General features: G+C 41.3%; 1 protein-coding gene across 1 annotated transcript in view; it reads left to right on the top strand.

Moving 5' to 3' along the window:
- Positions 1-19,460, top strand: part of zcchc7 (zinc finger, CCHC domain containing 7) — a 48,811-nt gene that overhangs the window by 26,655 nt on the left and 2,696 nt on the right. Inside the window, exons 6-8 of the mRNA XM_073478105.1 lie at positions 2,368-2,403; positions 18,448-18,555; positions 19,279-19,396. Of these exons, the coding sequence (XP_073334206.1) occupies positions 2,368-2,403; positions 18,448-18,555; positions 19,279-19,396 (262 nt within the window). The remainder of the gene's footprint in view (positions 1-2,367; positions 2,404-18,447; positions 18,556-19,278; positions 19,397-19,460) is intronic.

The raw sequence follows: 19,460 nt of genomic DNA, 5'->3' as shown, positions 1-19,460 counted from the left end.
TTGTACGATTGCACCCTCAGCAGTGCAGCCTCCATACGTTACGAAAAAAGTGGAGCGCCGAGAGGGGCACTGATACGAGGAACTCGAGAACATGCATAAAGTCACTTCCTTCAGACTGTTGCGGAAAATTCGAGTCTGCTCACACATGGCATGTCACTTGCTGCAGATTGTTAGATAGAGCCACTTTCAGATATCATTGTAAGCTGTAGCATTAAAATTACCCATTATTGAAAGTAAGGGGCCAAACCAAAGTATGTACATATTTTTAGTCATATGCTCTATTTGACACAATGGAACCAACACACTATAACTGAACCAAATAGCAACACCTGTGTTATGTCATCCAGTTACAAATGGGTAATGTAGTCAAACAGTGACTCTACAAGACTTCAATCAACTTGATGCTGCTGTATGAGTGAGCACACAGATGAGTGTGAGGGGAGTTGGCTTGAAGTAAAAACAATTAATGCTGAATGTAAACATGGTGAGGCACCGTAACAGAAGTATACTGTATGCACCCTACTTTTATTTCCCCTCTTTGCATCTACCGATCTGTTTCTTTCCCCCCTCTTTCTCCCCCACTTCCTCTTCCAGTAATAATGAGTGACCAGGGGTCAGCACACGCTGCTGTTCACATTAATTGATACACTTCAGCAATTACAGCTTAGTTATGTCTCTGCCATGCTGCATATTCCAGCTGTGGGCTGTGTGTGTGTGTGTGTGTGTGTGTGTGTGTGTGTGTGTGTGTGTGTGTACGTTGGCACTGAAGGGTGAATCTAATGACCATCAATGACAATTATCCCACCGCAACGTTCATTACCTTGGCCATTTACACTAATGCCATAGAATGGAAAACCCTGTGTGCATGTAAGAGACTGCCTGTGTCTCCCCCACCTCACACGCTCTCTCTTTCTAACCCCCTTCTCTCTCTCTTTCTCTCTTACTCTCTCTTGCTCTCTCTCTCTCGCTATACGCCAGTCAGTCATGTACTGTGCTCTGTGTAATGGATGAGTAACCAGGTGAACACCAGAGAGAGAGGGGAGACCAGGACACACACCGCCCATTTTATCCTCTCTCTCCCCCTTTCTCTTTCTCTTTCTCTCTCGCTCGCTCTCTCTCTCTCTCTCTCTCTCTCTCTCTCTCTCTCACACCCATTCTTCCTCCAGAACCTCACGTTCATCTTCTTCTTCCTCTCTCTTTTACATATTGTTTTCAACAGCAAACAAAGGTGCAAAGTTGCGTGGTGCTGTAATTACCCTTTTCTTGGAACGCATAACTTTTTTTTCCCCCCTTACACTCTCAAATTATACTGTACGTGTCAGTGTATGTGTGTGTGTGTGTGTTTGAGAGAGAAAGAGAGTCAGGTCTCTGTCCCCTGGGCCTTTCTGTGTCTCTCATTAAAGACAGACGGTTGACGGAGCGCGAGTGTGTCGCTCGCCTCGCCTGTCGCCCTCGACAACAACACACTACCCCGGCGGTCTGGAGGGAGAGAGCAAACGGGAGGGAGCGGGTGTGGTGGTGGGGAGGGGGTTGTTGAAGAAAAGAAAGCTTGATGAGAGGTGGAGGAGGATACAGCTATCGAAATTCATGTTCCGTCTCTGTATTCAAATCTAAACAGCTCAGATTAAGCCAGAAAAGGTGCCTCGCGCTCTTTAAAGGTCAGGTTTTGAACAAACACAGAGGGCCAAATACTCTGTTTTTTTAATGTGAAAGAATTTACATAACTTGTTTAGTGTACAAAAACAAAACTCAAACACAGACTTCTTTACAGGCTTAGATCTCCCTCTCCTTCTCTCTCTGTCTCACTCAGTAGGTGTGTAAGTAGATAAATCTTGTTGCCTGCGGCGACTGTGGCATTTTCAATTTCCCAGTGGGAAGTGGCGGCGGTTGGGAAAGGATGTCGGAACGCTTAAGGAACAGCGTGGCGAAGCCCCGGAGATAATTCTTTAGCCACACCGGGACAAAACGACTGACTGACTGCCTCACTTACTGACTGTTTGCCTGAATGACTGTGGAGAGACACATTGAAGGGAAACAGGCTAAGAAATCAGGGTGATAAAGGTTGAGACAGAGACAGAGGAAGAGACTTAAGGGATCTGGCAGGCAAACAAATGACACCATGGTCTGTTTTTCAGTTTCCTGTTGGCCCTTTCTCAGTCCTCTCATGTCTGTTAGTCACTATCTGCCTAAATGTTTCCTCCTTATTGTGTCTTTATTGTATCCCACTCAGAATTATCAACATTCAAACACTTTTTAGACATTAGCATTGCCCACTTTTCAATCTGCTTTATTCATTTTATGTTCTCCATGAATGAACAGTCTGTATGTATATTTGGTGACCATATCAAGTTTTTTTCCCCTCCACAGGCTTGTCCAGAGATCTGGAGGCAGTATCACATCACAGTGAGTATCTTACCATTAAACCGGGGCTGTCTATCCTTTCACCTAAGCAGTGCTGCACTTCTTTATGTTTTTGTTAGTGGGCTTGAGCAGGAAAATATAAGTCTGTGGACATATGAATGCTTGATGGGGGTGTAGTGTGCACAGACAGAGTCCTACCAAATTAAGAGCAAATTAAGAAGTCAATGAAAGCTCAGTCTCACGAGAGGGAGGTTGTAACTGGTGATGTCTTTTCAGGAATGCCTCGTCGTTGTCTTTTTACAACCAAAAAGAGCTTCCTTAATGCTTTGTTTTACTCGTCTATCAATGCTAGTGATTTCAATTTCATAACTAGCGGCTACTTTCAACAACTGGTCCTTAGTATAATTGTGTAGATGCTCCTCACAGGGTTCAGCCAAAAAGACCTCTACACATGCTGACATCCCAATGTACTTAGGATACAGAAAGCTTGAAGGCCTCTCAAATTAAAAAATAAACTTGTTGGCAAAAACTAAAGTCAAGAAAATGAGCTGGTCTATCTCACACCTCACCAGTGTCAAAACAGCATTGTATTTAGGTACAGCAGCAAACTTCTGCTACCAGAAACTACAAACTGATGTCACAAAAGCTTTCTTTTAACTCGATGTCTAAGTCACCAAATCACACTAAGACCCATATAACGAAAGGAAAACTTACACAAACACATCTCAAGTTTGAACTATAGCGCAAACAAATCGGCACAAGTTATGGACACTCATCACAACAGCTCAATTCAGCTTCTGTCTCCCCTGACAACACAGAGCACAATACAACAAAGCAATCTTGCAGACAAAAGTTTTATCTATAGAAAACACTGCACGACACCATGAGCCAAACAAGGTCAACAGTACTGTAAAACATACCTCCACCCAGGATTACCTCAAAACAAAAGTGGCAAAATAATAAAGTATTGAGCTGACTGAGAAATCAGTTCAGCTCACCAGGGTTTACCTCTTAAGAGCAAAACACAAAAGGGAGAGACAGGCTACTTACGAATGAAGACGAAAGCTACCAAAATATATGGGAGTGACAAAAAATGTGTAATCTTGGACTGGACATAGGAGTAGGAACACTCCCCCCAATACTACATTTAGAAATAGTTCTGGTTGTAAGTATGTAGCGTGTACTAACAGTTTAACCTGTGTGAAACTTGGCGAAATCCCAGTGGACGTAGTGGTTCTGCTCAGAGTCCCAATTAAAATGAGAGAAATGTAGAAGAACAAGGTGGTGGTGGAGGTGGAGGAGGAGGAGGGGGTAACTAAGCCAGCAGCACACTCACCCTGTCCCACTTACAGCCAGTGACACTTTTTAAGTCTTTTTCATGCAGAACCTGCCTCATCAGAATAGAAATATTTTAGATCTTACTGTGCGAAATATGTCTCGACCAATTGTACATTCAACAATGTTAAATTATTAGCTCAAAGTAACCTCGCAAGAGAGACTTTATAATTATTCACAGAACAGAACAGATTAGGGCTGCAATTAACAATTAATCTGTTGATTATTTTCCCAATTGATCGATGGTTGTTTGGTCAGAAAATTGTAAAATTTGGCAATCAGTGTTTCCCAAAGCCCCAGATAATGCCCCCTAATGTCTTGTTTTGTCCACAATCTAAACATATTCACTTTATTATCTAAAAAAATTAAAGACATAGATATTGACATTTAAGAAGGTAGAATCAGAAAATGTTGACTTCTTGAAAAATTACTTAAACTGATTAATCAATTATCAAAATAAATGGTGGTCAGTTTAAAAGTTGACATTGAACCACTTATTTCATTAATCGTTCTATCTCTAGAATACGGTATGTTCCACTCACACGAAAAATTACATAAAAGTGCTGATGAAGCTGCGTTTATCAAACAATCTCCTGGATGATGACCCTCATCTCACTGTGCTCTGAATGCTTTATAAAACTTTGAAACTTCATTTACAGTGATCACGAGTAACAGTTTAAAACAACATAAAAGAAACAAAATATGAAAACACACAAAAATAAAACCATCAATTAAAACAAGTATATGAATACAGTTCATAAAAGATACAATTCAATTAAAACAGGTACAATCAGAGGCTGAAGGGAGTTCTCTGTGAAATGCTTCAGATCATCAGGTCTTTAAAATTAAAAGTACATCTTCCAAGATCAGTACAACCTCGAGGGACATGCAATGAAAGCCAGACGAGTTTGATAAGGTCCAGCTCTATCAACCAAAAAGTGACAATCATTTTAGCGATGTGACAGTCTTTACAAGAACTAGATCATTTGTAGTTTAGCATGTGGATGTTCCAAAAAGAAAAAGCCCTCCGAAAGAAATGTAATTTCCACGAGCACCATGAAGGCAAAGGTGTCACACGATCACTCAGAATCAATAAGTCAGTTGTGATTGGTATTGACCTTCCCCTGTAGCAGATGGGTGAACCATGGCGGAAAAAACACATCTCAGAAGATTAAGGAAGTGCCAAGAGTGATGGGAACCTTTTTTTACTTTTTCTTTTCTCCCTTCAACCTTAGTGCACACGTGACATCCCTGTGTGTCTGTGTGTGTGTCTGTGTGTGTGTCTGTGTGTGTGTGTGTGTGTGTGTGTGTGTGTGTGTGTGTGTGTGTGTGTGTGTGTGTGTTTGCTTGTGCAGAAACAATGTGTCAAAGAGTAGAAAACTGTGTGACAGTCACATGGGCCAGATGTCAGCAGGGATGCATTTGCTTATTTGTGTGTGTGTGTGTTTATCCAAAATCTGAAAAGATAACTAGTTTCTTGGCGCCTTGTGTGTGTGTGCGTGTGCGTGTGTGTGTGCGTGTGCGTGTGTGTGTGTGTGTGTGTGTGAGAGAGTGTGTGTATGTATGTGTGTCTGAGGGAGTGTGTGTGCATCTGAGCGAGGGGGTGATATAGACCTCAGCCTAAGAGAAAAGAGCAGCTTGTTTGTCAATTAAAAGACGTGATAAAGCATGAAATGGGCTGCCAACGCCACTCGGGACGAGGGAGTGAGGGAGAGAGGGAAGAAGAGTGTGTGTTTGCATATATCTTGGCATGCACTTGTGTGTGTGTTGGGGGAGGTCTGTCACTCTCCTCTATGGAGATTAATTAGCAGGGGCTGTCTAATGAAAAGGCAGCATCGTTAGCGCTAGGGTAGCACGGCGGGAGAGGCGGAGGGAGGAGGAGGAAGGAGGAGGACGACAGAGAAGTTCCAGGGGAGAAGCTGGCAGAGAGGATGGGAGTTAAGTTTAATTGTTGCTCACATGGTGGCGGGGGATGCTGCTATATGTTTTACTGTGGAGTTTGAACCACAGAGGAAGAGAAGATGCCAATGAAAGAGAGATTCCTTTGGTTGTCTCGCAAGATGATGAAACCACCTTTTTTTGTGTGTGTGTTTGTGTGTGACGCCGTGCTTTAACGGGTGGAGGATTGTGACCCAGGTCTAATTGAAGTATTTAAGCCATTTAAGCACTGGGAACAGAAGGTCGTTACAGATCCAAACTGGCATGGGGGTTAGGGGCTCGCACAGACGCAACCGCACACCCACACACACAAACACACCTACACACATGCATACACAGGGCTCCTTCTGTTTAAGACAGCCTCATTTTATTCATGATGCTGCTTATGACCCTGAACTCCCCAATGTGAGAAGGTGTGTGTGTGTATTTGTGCTTGTGTGTGTGTGAGTGTGTGTTTGCTTTGGGAGATGTGACTCTGTCACCTTCCGCTGGGCTCAGCCAGGTGTGAAAAGGCATTCTGTCAGACCTCCCTGCTACTGGGTCCATTTATCCTTCGTGTGTGTGTGTGTGTGTGTGTGTGTGTGTGTGTGTGTGTGTGTGTGTGTGTGTGTGTGTGTGTGTGTGTGTGTGTGTGTGTGTGTGTGTGTGTGTGAGCGTGTGTGTGTGTGTGAGCGTGTGTGAGCATGTGTGTGTGTGTGTGTGTGTGAGCATGTGTGTGTGAGTGTGAGCGTGTGTGTGTGTGTGTGTGTGTGTATGAGCATGTGTGTGTGTGTGTGTCGAGTCCGTTTATCTTCCGTGAGTGTATGTGTTGTCTGCCTGCACCTGGCCCTCGACTAACAAACTCCTCCAAACCACACAGTATAGACCACAAAGCCCTGGGGTATTTACTGTGAAAGTAAGATACTGACACACATGGACACACAAAACACACACACGCAAACACTTCTACAAATTTATATATAGAGAGAACAGTAAATGGAGTAAAAAGCTATCCACAACATTTTCATCTTGCCTGTGTCATACGGTTTGGAAGACGTTTTTACACAACAGTGATATTTACACAGAAAGATTTGCTTCGAAGAACAGGTTCACTTCAACAACTCTTTTCTCGGTCCATCTTTCTCTTTCACTCACCCACACACACACACACACAAACAGACACACACCCACAGACAGCCTGGTTTTACTTCTTTCTTTTTCATACAGCTTTACAGCGTGGAGTCTCCTTTTCCTGCAGAGACCCCCCCGTCTGCCCACCTCCTTCCATCTTTGTCTCTTCTGATCTTACTCACGAAGTATTCGTCATGCAAAATGTCATTGGAAAAATCCCCCAAAATACTATCAATACATTTTTGGAAGGATGAAAATGTGTAATTATTTCCACCAGCCAACCTCATCGACTTATTCTGTTTCTGTTAGCGCTTTCCTTCATTTCCCAGAATGCCTTTGAACAAGCCCCAAAAGAACAGGTGTGAGCTTGATACTCTCAGTCTGAGACGGGCATATGGTTGAGTCACTTTTATTAACGCAGCAAGGCTGTGATCTTGCTAACCTCTCAGACAAATCACGTTGCATCATGCCTCCCCTGCTTTGGCTTTCTGCTGATTGTTGAGTGTCAGTGCAAAGCAGAGATTGTAGAGAGAAGCTCTTTAGGCTCTGAGTGAGTGGTGCCAAAACACAATGTTAATTGTTGGTGTTTCAGATAAAAATGTTTGAAAATGTGAAAGTGATGCCATGTGGTCTATGTGAAGCTGATCAATAACAGGAATACAAAACTACATAGAAAGGGATGAACTGACTAAGAAATGTAGCATAAGGCTGAATCTAATATTATTATCATTATCAATGAGTCTGTTATTTTGTTTAGATTAATCAATTAATCGTTTTGCTCATAAAATGCCAGCTTCAAATTGGATGTCCTACAGACAGCCTAAAGCCTGAAAGGCATTCAAGTTGTGATGATATTTAAAACAGAAAAGCAGCAAATTCTGCAGCTGACACTCAGGAATGGTTGGCATTGTTGGTTGATAAAAGGCTCAAAACAAGTAATAGATTACCATAATTTGTGATAAATGTTTTTTCTATTCTGTCTTTTTTAACTCACCATGCACTATAATTTGAACTCAACAGTGGTGGTGTTTCAGAGGATAGAAAGGAAATAAAGAATCACTTTTATCATCATCAGCCAAACATCACAGGAAAGAGAAAGAACATAAGGTTTAGATCCAAAGGTTGAGAACAGAGAGAAAAACCCAGATGTAAGACAGGAAAAGGGGAAGACAAGTAAGGTGGAGTATGATAAAAAGGGGACTGGATGGATGGATGGATGGAGATTGACCAGGAAGGGCAGGAAAGGCAGTGCAAGTTGAATGACCTGCTGTCCTTACACAGACTGCATTAATGCATGTGAAGATCATGCATAAATACGTGCATTTATGCACACAACACACATACATACAGTGACTTTTTCTTCCTGTTAGTGCTGTCAGGACCCTGCTGTGCTTGAGTTAGGACCAGAGCGCCACCCTATGGCTGCTGCAGGAAGTGTAGTCCCTCACTTGAACTAGTGAGAATATTTGAAGTGAGAATTTTCCTCCTTTTCAATCTGTAAAACTCTGAATGTGCATCAAATCCTAATCAATAATTAACTGCCGTGTAGCTTTTGGGTATGTTTTTGCCAGCTATATGTGGTGTATCAGAGTGTGACATTAGATTCAACATGATTCACCTACAGAGGAAAAACTGTATGGACCAGAGACAGACAAGGGAAGACAGAGATAGCTGGAAAGGGGAGAGAGAGAGGTGTGTTGTTGTAAGAGAGAGAGAGAGAGAAACAAGGAGGGGTGAGCGTATTAAAAAGGGCGAGAGCGAGCAGAGAGAGTGAATGTGAGCACACAGCAGCTGATTGGTACAGGTATAACGGTGTGTGAGCATTGATTGGCCTCTCTTTAGATAGTAGTGGTGACACCTGTACGTGTGTGTTTATTGATCGGCACCTCTGCCCGCGGTTGTGTGTGTGTGTGTTTGTGAGTATCGAGCGGATTCTCTCCTCACGGTGGTATCAGTGTGTGTGTATCGATCTTTTCCTCAGGGACAGGTGTGTGTGTGTGTGGTGTGTCTCTCAGGGAGCCCGTGGAAAAAAACAGCCAGTGACCTTTTTGTTCACAGAAATTAAGCCGTTTCCTTAAACTCCATTCGGTGTCCCTCTTTCTCACCTGACTGCCCTTTTTTCTCCCTTTTCTTTTAGTATTTTGAACCGTTTTATACCTTTTTTGTCTCACTGTCTTTCTCCACAGGCTTCTTTGCTGTATGCTCAATTCACACATGCCTTTGTTAGCCCAAGGTTAGGACGTTTTACCCCCTAAAATCCTCTTCTTTTCAGAGAAAAAAAAAATACATTTACATTTCTTAAGAAAAAAAAATAAGAATGACTTTTTAACAAAGTAGACCCCTTGAGTTTGTCGATGTCAAATTAAAGCTCATAGCGCATAATGTGCTTCAAACTATTAAAATATTTAGTCTGTATAATTCAATGGCTCATTTCTTCCATTTTTGTAGGTTGAAGTAAATAATTTTTCACACGTGTGACACTTTTAAAACATTAAGAGTCTAAATCCTTTGCAGTGTCAATGTCTGTGTGACTTACTCATCCTCAGGTGTAAAATTGATTTGAAACTTGAAAATAGTTATGCAGACCCTTTGCTTGCATTCATTTTTATTTATTTTTTTTATATCATTTTTAAAGATGTTTACCAAAACCTTGTCTGCAGGATGTTCACTGGCCTGCCACTTCATTAGGTTCACTGGTGCAATGTAAGGCAATCCAACACAACAACTCCGCCATGAATTCTCTTTTACAAAGCTTGTATTTTTTTTATTATACATTTTTGATTGACTGATTTTTAATTTCAGAACTGTAATAATTCTACTTTATGTTTTTTATTGAGGTTGTCCTGGGTGATGGTGTTGTACTGGATTGCGTTGTATTGAAAGGTATTCCTAACAGCCTCTCTCATGTATGTAAATAAAGTGGCCAAATTATTAAAACTCCTCTAAATATAATGCAGTCCTGAACAACACCTCTCCAAACTACAACCTTAATAATAAACATTTAGATAAAGTCAATCAAAACTGAACATTGTTATTTTTGTAATGGCAGTGCTGTTATATTGGATCACAAGTGTCCCTCATAAAGTGGCCAGTGAGTGTACATCACTTTTATATTCAAGTAGTTTCTGTGAAATTATTCTTTACCGTCCTGTACAGGTGAGATTTCAGTTCTTTGAATTCTATCCTGATATGCACACCAGATGTGCAGAGTACAATGCAGTATTAGCATGTGCTGTATATATATGTATATAAATATCATTTTAAAGAACAACATAAAACAAAAGTTGACGTTGTTTAGATTTTAATTCACAGAGAAATAATTTGAATACATTGAAGTTGTGTTGATGAATTTGTATGATCAAGTTTAAAGTTAAAGTTGGTTCTTCTGTTTCTACAATGACATGGGAATATAGAGGAGTTTATTTTTGCAACCAAACAATTCTCGTATTATAAGATAATTTTAAATACAAGGAATTCTATGTATCTATCAACAGGAAATGATTTGTGTACACACAGACGTATTAATCTTGTTTTACATCTAACTGATAACTGTCCACTTCTTTGTAGAGGCGATCACAGTGAATGTGTCTGGAACATCGTGTTCCAGGTTCATTGTTTGTCTCACTGACTTACAATGAATTAAATAGTTGTTGAATTACAGGACAAGAGCTCCAAAGACAGTAGCTTTGAGTACATTTTTTGTTTCATATTGATTAGGTATAACTACCAGAGCATTAAGCGGAAGTTGAAAATGCTTTTCCTCCTCAGTGACCCAGTCAGGTCACGAAGCACAAAGCACAGCCTCTAGATAGGTTTGAAAAATGTTTTCCCTCAAAAGACTCCTATTAGAAGGAACGTTTGTTTAAAACTGTTTTACTCTGTGAAATATAAGTTAATAAATATGCCAGAGTGCATCTTCTCTGTGCTCAACCAGCCTCACTTCAGTAGTTTAAAATTGACCCCAGGTCCTGTTCAGCATGCTGTGTTAGAGCGCCCTCCAATGGTCAGACAGAGAACTGCACTGTGATCACACGCGATGAGGAGAAAGTTATTAACCAAATTAACTCCATGTAGAATTAGTTTGTCCTAAACACACGTGGTGTTTCAGCCCTCTGTCCCTCTTTAGAAAAACACCAGTGGTATAATTCCTGCCAAGTGAGAGATTAAAGTGGCAGTAGCTCTTGATTAAAGGTTATGTGCTATTTTTATAAATCATTAAGGAGGCACACAAACATTCATACATTTTTTGCTGATGGACGAAAACAATTATTTACACAAAAAGACAAAAATACCTACAACACAACATATACCTACACACTGCTGTATTATTTCCCAACTATTCTTTTATTTTGCATGGACACAAATGGTAGTCTTGCAGGGAAAAAATGTCTTGTCCATGTAGACTAAAAGAATAATTAGAAAAATGAAACGGCTGTGTATATTTTTCTATACGTTCAAGTGACATTACCATACAGCCATATTAATTATACATCTGTAGTACACACCTAGCAAAAGTCACAAGTAAAAACTTGAAGAAGACTGCAGCTGAAACAAAGAACAAAATAGTCAACAAACACCATATTATAAACTATTGACAAAATTAAACAGAATTAATCAATTAGCTGTCAACTATTTAATTAATCTTAAACTATTTTGGTAACCAGTTAATCAGTTTGAATCATTCTCACAAGAAAAAAAATTCAAGATTCTCTAATTCCATCTTCTTTAATGTGAATATTCTCTTGTTTCTTTACTTCTCCGTGACAGTAAACTGAATATCTTTGGGTTGTGAACAAAAGAAGACATTTGAGGATGTCATTTGCGGCTTTGGGAAACACAAGAACTTTTTTTTTTTTAAACCATTTTCTGACTTTTTATAGACCAAACAACTAAGGGACAATGAAAATAATTAGTCCTAGAGTTGAATAAATTAACAAAATTACATAATGCATGTAACAGTGACAGAACACATTCGGTGGATATGTAACTTTGTAGTCACAAATATACTGTACACAGACGCAATGCTGAAGGACTAACTTATAAGAGTAAAGCTTTATTATTCTGACAAAACCTCACATTCACATTATAGTTGAGCCTCACAAGTAACTCAGAATTGAAACAGTAATGACTCTTAACTCTTCTGTTCTTCCTGCTGAACTTGAAATGACAGATTGAAGTTTTGACCTTTAATCCACTTCTTCTGCTTCTGTCCTCCCCTCTGTCTGGCTGACCTCTTTTTTTTCTCTCCTCCTCTTACAAGAATGTGCTCAATTCAAACAGCACTCTGTAAAAATCCTTTAAATCCACATCTATTCAGTGAGCTGTTTTTGCTGCCTCATCATTGTACAGTACAGACTCTCACCTCTGCCGTGTCAAAAGGCTCTCAACTCTTTATTCCCACCTCAGACTGAGACACTGACGGCACCTGGGGGAGTGGAGGGTACATTTGTAAAAAGGAAACGGCTTTTGTATGTTTTCAGTCCAGTTGTATTAAAAATTACAGCTATAAGGGCAAAGAAAGTAAAGTCCTGCAGGTACAAGTCTGTTAGGTAGCACAGTTCACAAAGGAGATGTGAAGTGTTAATGACGGTCAGTATCTTTGTACAGCCTCACATCCAGCTCAAAAACAACTCAGTTTGTTCTTTATTGTCTCACATGGGACACTTTTCTTGCAGCATTTCAAAGTAGACTCAAAGAAAACAGACTTTTTGACAGGGAATCAAATAAAAACAAATAAACTAGAACTGCAACAATTAATCATGAAATTTTAACCATGAATTAACCGTGAATTTCCATAATCGAGAGACTTGAGAAAGCTGTCTGGCTCAATAATGTACAGTCCTTTATGGATTTCCTGATGAAACCGATATAGTAGATATAGTCATAGCTTGTAATTGCTTTTTTTCCCCCACAAAAAAGGATGATCATTAAAAAGTGTATGTCCTATCTGTGCTGGAATGAAAAGTATTTGTTTTGTAGCTAAATGAATGGTAAACTCATTTTGTTTTAGTGCCATTTTGAGTTTTAAGCGTATTTAGATTATTATCAGGATGATATCGTGAATCACAATTATTTTGGACAGAATAATCGTGATGTTCGATTTTCATATTGCTCAATGCCTATTGTAAGCTAAACTATCTTGTTTTTGAAGTGTTGATCGGACAGAACAAGCAATGTGAAGATGTTACCGTGAACTTAAAATTCTGATGGGTAGTTTTCACTTCTTTCTTAACAGTGATTAGACCAAACGATTAATCAGCAGATTTCTATTCGATTGAATTAAAGATGTGATATGTAACATCTCTGCCCTAGAATAAAACTTTAAAACAAATCATCACTTGGTAAAAAGGTAGAAATCTTTAGCGACAATTAAAACAACAATTAAAAAGAGAGCGGTAAAGCACAGCGTTTTATCAAACCTTTCATGCAAGGAAACAGGGACACTTCACTGGGAGTTTATTTTTTGGTACAGGTGTCTTCACATACACTCCTGAATGTACATGCAGAACCATAGGAATGTACACATAAATGCGCACACACACGCTCACACATACAGGTGCGGTGTTATCAGAGGTCTTGCAGGCTTTGCAGGTCTTTGTGCCTTTCCGCTTAGCTGGATGGTGTCGATTTTGGTGTGTGTGTGTGTGTGTGCGCGCGTGTGTGTGTGTCTGGAAGTATGAGTTGGTGTGATTTGTTGGCTGAGATGTAAAATTAGGGTTTAACATCCTGTCCAGAGCATAAGAGGCCGAGTCCATCTGTATAAACTATATCTAAATCCTCATGTCTTTCATGTACATATGTGTTGTCTCTGTCTAATTGCTGGGACTAAAGTGAATGATATATTTCCATAAACATGACCTCACACTGGCAAGAATTAAGAAAAAAAAGCCTCTGAACTCAGCAGAATAGAAATCAAATAACTTAGAGCTAGATTTAAATAGATTAGCTTGTATCCTCTGTTCTGCCTTCCACGGTGTGACCAGATTACCTCCAGTCGCTGCCCCAAAAAATAGGAAGAGGAGGGGGGTGTTCCTCCAGAGGTGGCAGCCCACCGCACTCACACCTGCATCACATTATCGTTACATTCCAGGAGCATTTTCTCTCTCTAAAGAGAAAATCAGGACTCCTGCTGATTGTGTTCAGACTGATTGACTGACTGACGGGAGGAGATAGGAAGAGCCTCTGGGAATTACACACTGTGTGAGTGCGGGTCCTCGCAGGGCGCGGGGTTACGGCTTCGGTCTGAGTCTTTGTGAACTGGCAGACACAAAGGGGGCAGGAATCACATCTGGTTATTTGGAGGACCCCCTCCTCCTTCTCCCCCTCCTCTTCCTCCTCCCCCTTCTTCTTCTCCTCCTCCTCCATAGCCTCCCTAACCGCACACATGCACACCTCCACCTTAAACGTTCTCCTAAGTGATTGATTTTCTTGCTCCCGTTCATGAGTGAAGGTAAACATAATTAAACGCTTAAATTTTGCACAATTAAAATTCACCCAGGAGAATAAGTGGATTAACAGTCCTGTAGTTTGTTGTATTCTCCTTGAGAAGACGTTCACCTTATAGCCGTTTCACAACTGTCTAATTAACCCTCCCTGTTAACCTAATATGTACATACTGGCATGTTGCACACCCACGCACCACAAGGGTCTGTTTGTTTTGGTATGAGCCCAGTAGTCTTGTGTTGTGTTGTGTGGCTGTTTTCTATGATAAAGCATGCAGAGTTGGTCCCCTGTGGGTCCAGTAACATATGCAAACCTCTCCCCATTGCTGCAATAACATATGCAAAACAGCGCCGCTGGCCCCGGCCCCCACACTCCCACCACCCGTTACTGTTCAGATCCCCCCCCCCCCCACACACACACACACACAAGCCTGTTTGCTTCTCGGATTGTGTTTTTTGTGTGTGTGTGTGTGTGTGTGTGTGTGTGTGTGTGTGTGTGTGTGTGTGTGTGTGTTCCTTCAGATTGTAGTCTGTAACAGTCTGAGCTTTGTGTTGGCCAAAGGATTATCACGGCTTTGCCACCAGCAGCTAAGGCAAGGAGCAGAGGAGAGCTGGGCTTAGAGAGAGACAGTGTATGTGTTTGGGACAACTGTGGGAAAACATGGTTGTGTGTGTGTGTGTGTGTGTGTGTGCGTGTGTGTGTGCGTGTGTGCGTGTGTGCATGCGTGTGTGCATGCATGAGAGGCCACGGATGGCTGGTTGTCTGTGTCCACGCAGCGAAACACCCTCCTGTACACACATCCTAAAGCGTCAGTCCTCTTCCAGCGTCAGTCCTCTTTTTGTGTGACTGGCAAAGTGTCTCTGAGCAGCTCCACAAGCTCTTCATGTCTCATCAGCAGGAAGTGGATCAGATCTCTCCTGCACTCGAAAGGGACCATTAGGTAAACACATACAGAGGTTTTTGATGCAGCCTCCCATGCTGTGAATTGTCTGCAAAGAAAGTTTATGAATGGAGAGCTTTCTGGAAAGCAGGAAAAGTGTAGATGTAACATCATGTTTAATAGATGAGGAATGATTCGATGTTTGATGATTTGACAGCAATCATGAAACACATATTCAAATAATCACACAACAGAAAAACAAAGCAAAAAACGCAAATTTAATCTGACACGGACAAAAGACAAAAAATATAAAAATAAATGAAACAAATTAGAACGGCACTCAGTAGAGCGCATACCTCCGGCAAGGCCCAACAGTCCCCTTTAATCCAATCAAGGTTTAATTTGAATCTGCTAGATACAGAATTGTGTTAGTATCTGCATCATATGTACTCCTAGATGCAAGCCACACAAACATGCCTGATATTTTTATGATTATTCCCTGAGAAATTCACACAAAATTTTGAAAATCACCCTGTGTTGCAATGTTAAATAAGGTGAGAAAAAATTCCTGGATCTGCACCAACAGTTAGTGGGGTCTTTTCTGAGCCGAGAGCCATCCAAGTTTCCTGGAAATCCGTCAGTCGTCAGAATTGGCTGCATTCAACTACTTCTGTAAAACCAAAACAGACACTCTGATGTTCACACCCACTTTACACAGTGATTGGCCGGGTGTGTGAAGGTGAGGAGCTAAGCAGAGTGTGAAGTTGCCTCTCAGTATGTCTTTATTTTGTGTTTTTACACAATTAGTGTTTCTGTCACTTTTTGTGTCCGCAAACATGCAGAGCTATGAATTTCCTCCAGGAAAGACTGTCTGAAGTAGCTGCACTTAACCCCGTGTTTAACAGTTATCACCTCTCACCCCTCTCTGTGACGGCTTTTCACCTCACCATCCAGTGTTGTGTTTTTAAACAGATGAGAACGCTTTTTTTGCATTAGAAATTCTCTGCAGAAACTCTAGAGTATAGATAGTAGCTTGTTGACACCGATTCATTACATTGGCCTGGCATGTTAACTGCACTTAGTGATCCTGGTCCCTTTCCTGACGCAAGCTGGTCAGGAAAATTTCTTAATGACTTAAATTCAACGCTTGCTACCCTCCTTGATTCAGTTGCACCTGTCTCCACCAAAATTGGACGACCAAGGAAGTCTACAACCGGGTTTACAGACGAAACACAAAGTCATAAGTTGGCCTGCTGGAAAAGTTTTCTTTACCTCGTATTACGTGAGAATGTACTGAATTATAAGCCTACTCTTACTGCTGCAAAATCAGCATATTTCTCTCGCCATATCAGGAACAATAAACACAATCTTAAATTTCTTTTTAACGCTGTTGCTAAACTTAATCAAAAACCACCATCTTGTCAGCTGTGCACCCTTCACGGCAAATTAATTCTCAGATATTTTCTGTAATAAAATAGATGAGATTCATTCAAAATGACCTCCCCATCTCTGGCTACTGCTGCAGAATCGGCTGTACAACATTCACATGATGATTCCCAGTTAGTCTCAGTTCTTAAAAGTTTTAAAACTATCTACTACAATTTGGTTTAAGTCTCAAATTCAACTACCTGCTAACTTGATCCCACATCAGCTAAACTGTTTAAGGATCTCTGACCATCTCTGGGACCTACAATGCTGAATATTGTACATTTCTATCATTTACTGCTGGCAATGTCCCCATTAGCTTTAAGACTGCTGTGGTTAAACCTTTACTTAAGAAAACATAATTTGATCCAGGGTCTCTGGGTCTCTCACTTCTGGATTTTGCAAAGAAAGACGTATAGTTCTAACTACACATTTTTGTTGTTTGTGTATTTTCAAAACCATCTAAACCGTCATATTGACTTTCACTGCACAGCCAGACTCTCTAGGACTCCTGAGAAAGAAAGAGAAAGACACCAAACTGATATGATCCCTCAGGCCTTCAGCCTGTGAGCAATTTAGATGCCCCTGATAGGAAGCGCCGGATGAAAACAGAAAGAGCAGGAATGAGGGAGGGATGAAGGTTCATCCAGTTAATTAATATTGTATGAGGCAGACGACTCCGCCTCTCGTGCATGCGGACGCACATTCACACCAGGTTTGCAGACAACTATCACAGGTTGATGGGAGAATGGGAGGGGATTTAATTTCTTCTTTTTTCTTCCCCCTCTCCCTTTCTCTCTCTCTCTCTCCGTCTCTCTCTCTGTGTGTCTCTCTCTCTCGTGCTTTCATTCATTCTGTCTATGTGCTGGATCAGAGTATTTGGAGATAACACAAGCCCAAGGTCAGGGAGGGAGAGACAGAGGGAGACCTACAGCCAATTTACATGAAAGATGAATGGGAAGAGGGGCAGGAAGGGTGGAGGTCGGGGAGGGCGGGGGGGCTTGAGACGAGGGACTGTGATCTCCTTAGGGTGCACATGTGTGTTTGTGTGTGTGTGCTTGCAAGAGGTCTGTGATCTCCTGGCCTTTGTGATGGAGATGGGCCCGGCCGGCCTGACCCGATAATGACGCGACGCTCTAATAGCATTCATCCTTTCTGCCGCAAAACTACTCAAGCGGAAAAGGGAGAGAGAGGGAGAGAGAGAGAGAGGGAGAGAGGGGGGAAAAAACAAGTGTGAGGGATAGATGTGGGGATGGAGGAGAGAGGGAAGGGAGAGGAGAAGAAAAGCTAAGCTATGTTTAAGAAATGACGTGGGGCACAAATGATTTGTAATCTCCGAATCAGGGTTGAGAGAGGAAGGAGGGGGCACCTTAGATGAGTATGAAGGTGTGTGTGTGTGTGTGTGTGTGTGTGTGTGTGTGTGTGTGTGTGTGTGTGTGTGTGTGTGTGTGTGTGTGTGTGTGTGTGTGTGTGTGTGTGTTTTTAAAGAATGGCATTAAGTGTGTGTGTGTGTAACATTAGCAGTAAATGCACTGTGCCTGTGTCTCCTCTCTCTCTCTTTATCAGTGTATATTTGCTGTGGGCGCTGGAGCATTGAAGGCTTTCAGAACACAAGGCCCATAGGGGACGGGACCCTGTGTCCAACACACACACACAATCACACACACACAATCGCACAATCACACTCACACACACACACACACACACACACAGAGTTACTTATCATACAGGGTCATTACAGGCCTCTAACTATAGCCCCAGTAATCACTGGTTTATATCAGCACTCATATTCACCGTACAATACACAGCAGCTCGTATCAATAGACAGCATGGGAATGATGGCAGAGAAAAGGGAGAATGGGAGACAAACAGAACGTTAAACCACCACATTCTTCATAGAGAGAAAATTGCTTTTCTAGTAACAAGCTCCTTTCATTTTCTCAATCTGTGCTTAGACTAAGAAAGTGTCTAAAAAGGGTATTCCTGTGAAGAAGAAAGGAGGAGACCGGGGTCGGGCCCCTGCCTACTGCTACAACTGCTCCAGGAAAGGACACTATGGCCACGTGAGTAGCTCAGTCTGTTTGATTTTAATTGAATTGTGTTAAATATGACATGTGTGGGTATGTTTTGCATTTAGTGACTGTTTTCTAAGCTCTTAGCCAAAATAAAGTCCAGAGTGACTAGCATAAAAAATTGCAGGAACTGTTTAAAGTATTAAAGTGGTTGAAAAGTTTATATACTGCAGCACTACAGAAGTAGGAAGTAATTCAAATCTTATAACACCAGGCTTTTGCATGCAAGAGAGCTGTTAGGAGCAAATATTGTGTTTCATGTCCAGTTTCTTAGGTTTGCTTATCAGGCTCAACTTTAAGAACTTCCTGTATGCAGTGAGGTTTTAACTTCTACAAAAATATGAAAGAAAATGTTGCACACTGTCAGCACTAAGAGACTATTAGAGATTAAACATTTGAAGCATGGAACTGTGTCAGGAATCAACCTTTTCTTTCACATGATTTCATTCTCCTACACACCTGTCCACCAAGTGTATTTAAATTAATCTATTTAACTCCTACAGTGATATGACTGGTTGTTTCCAAAAGTGCCATCTTGTTGGCCTGAGGGTTAAAATTGCTGGCAATGCAATTGTATAGTCCCTGGTCAGAGTTTGAACGGGGACCTCCCCTCATCTCTTGTGTCCTGATAGATTACACCTCAAGTTTCTGTCCACTTTTGTCATTAAACATTTTGTGTCTTGTTTGTATGTTTTATTTGTGTGTTTTCCTCAGGCATGTACACGGCAGAGAATGTTCAATGGGACGTATCCAACCACCCCGTTCATCAACCACTACGACACTGCGGAGGACATCAAACGGAGACAGCACAGGATTGGTTTGAAGGTTCAAGGTAAGTCACAAACACAGAAGCACACACACACACACACATCTGCTCCTGACTGCAGTCATTTGTT

The sequence above is a fragment of the Pagrus major genome, chromosome 1 (genome assembly GCF_040436345.1).
Source record: "Pagrus major chromosome 1, Pma_NU_1.0".
In the NCBI taxonomy this organism is placed as follows: Eukaryota; Metazoa; Chordata; class Actinopteri; order Spariformes; family Sparidae; genus Pagrus; species Pagrus major.
This window is presented reverse-complemented; position numbering and strand designations above follow the sequence as displayed.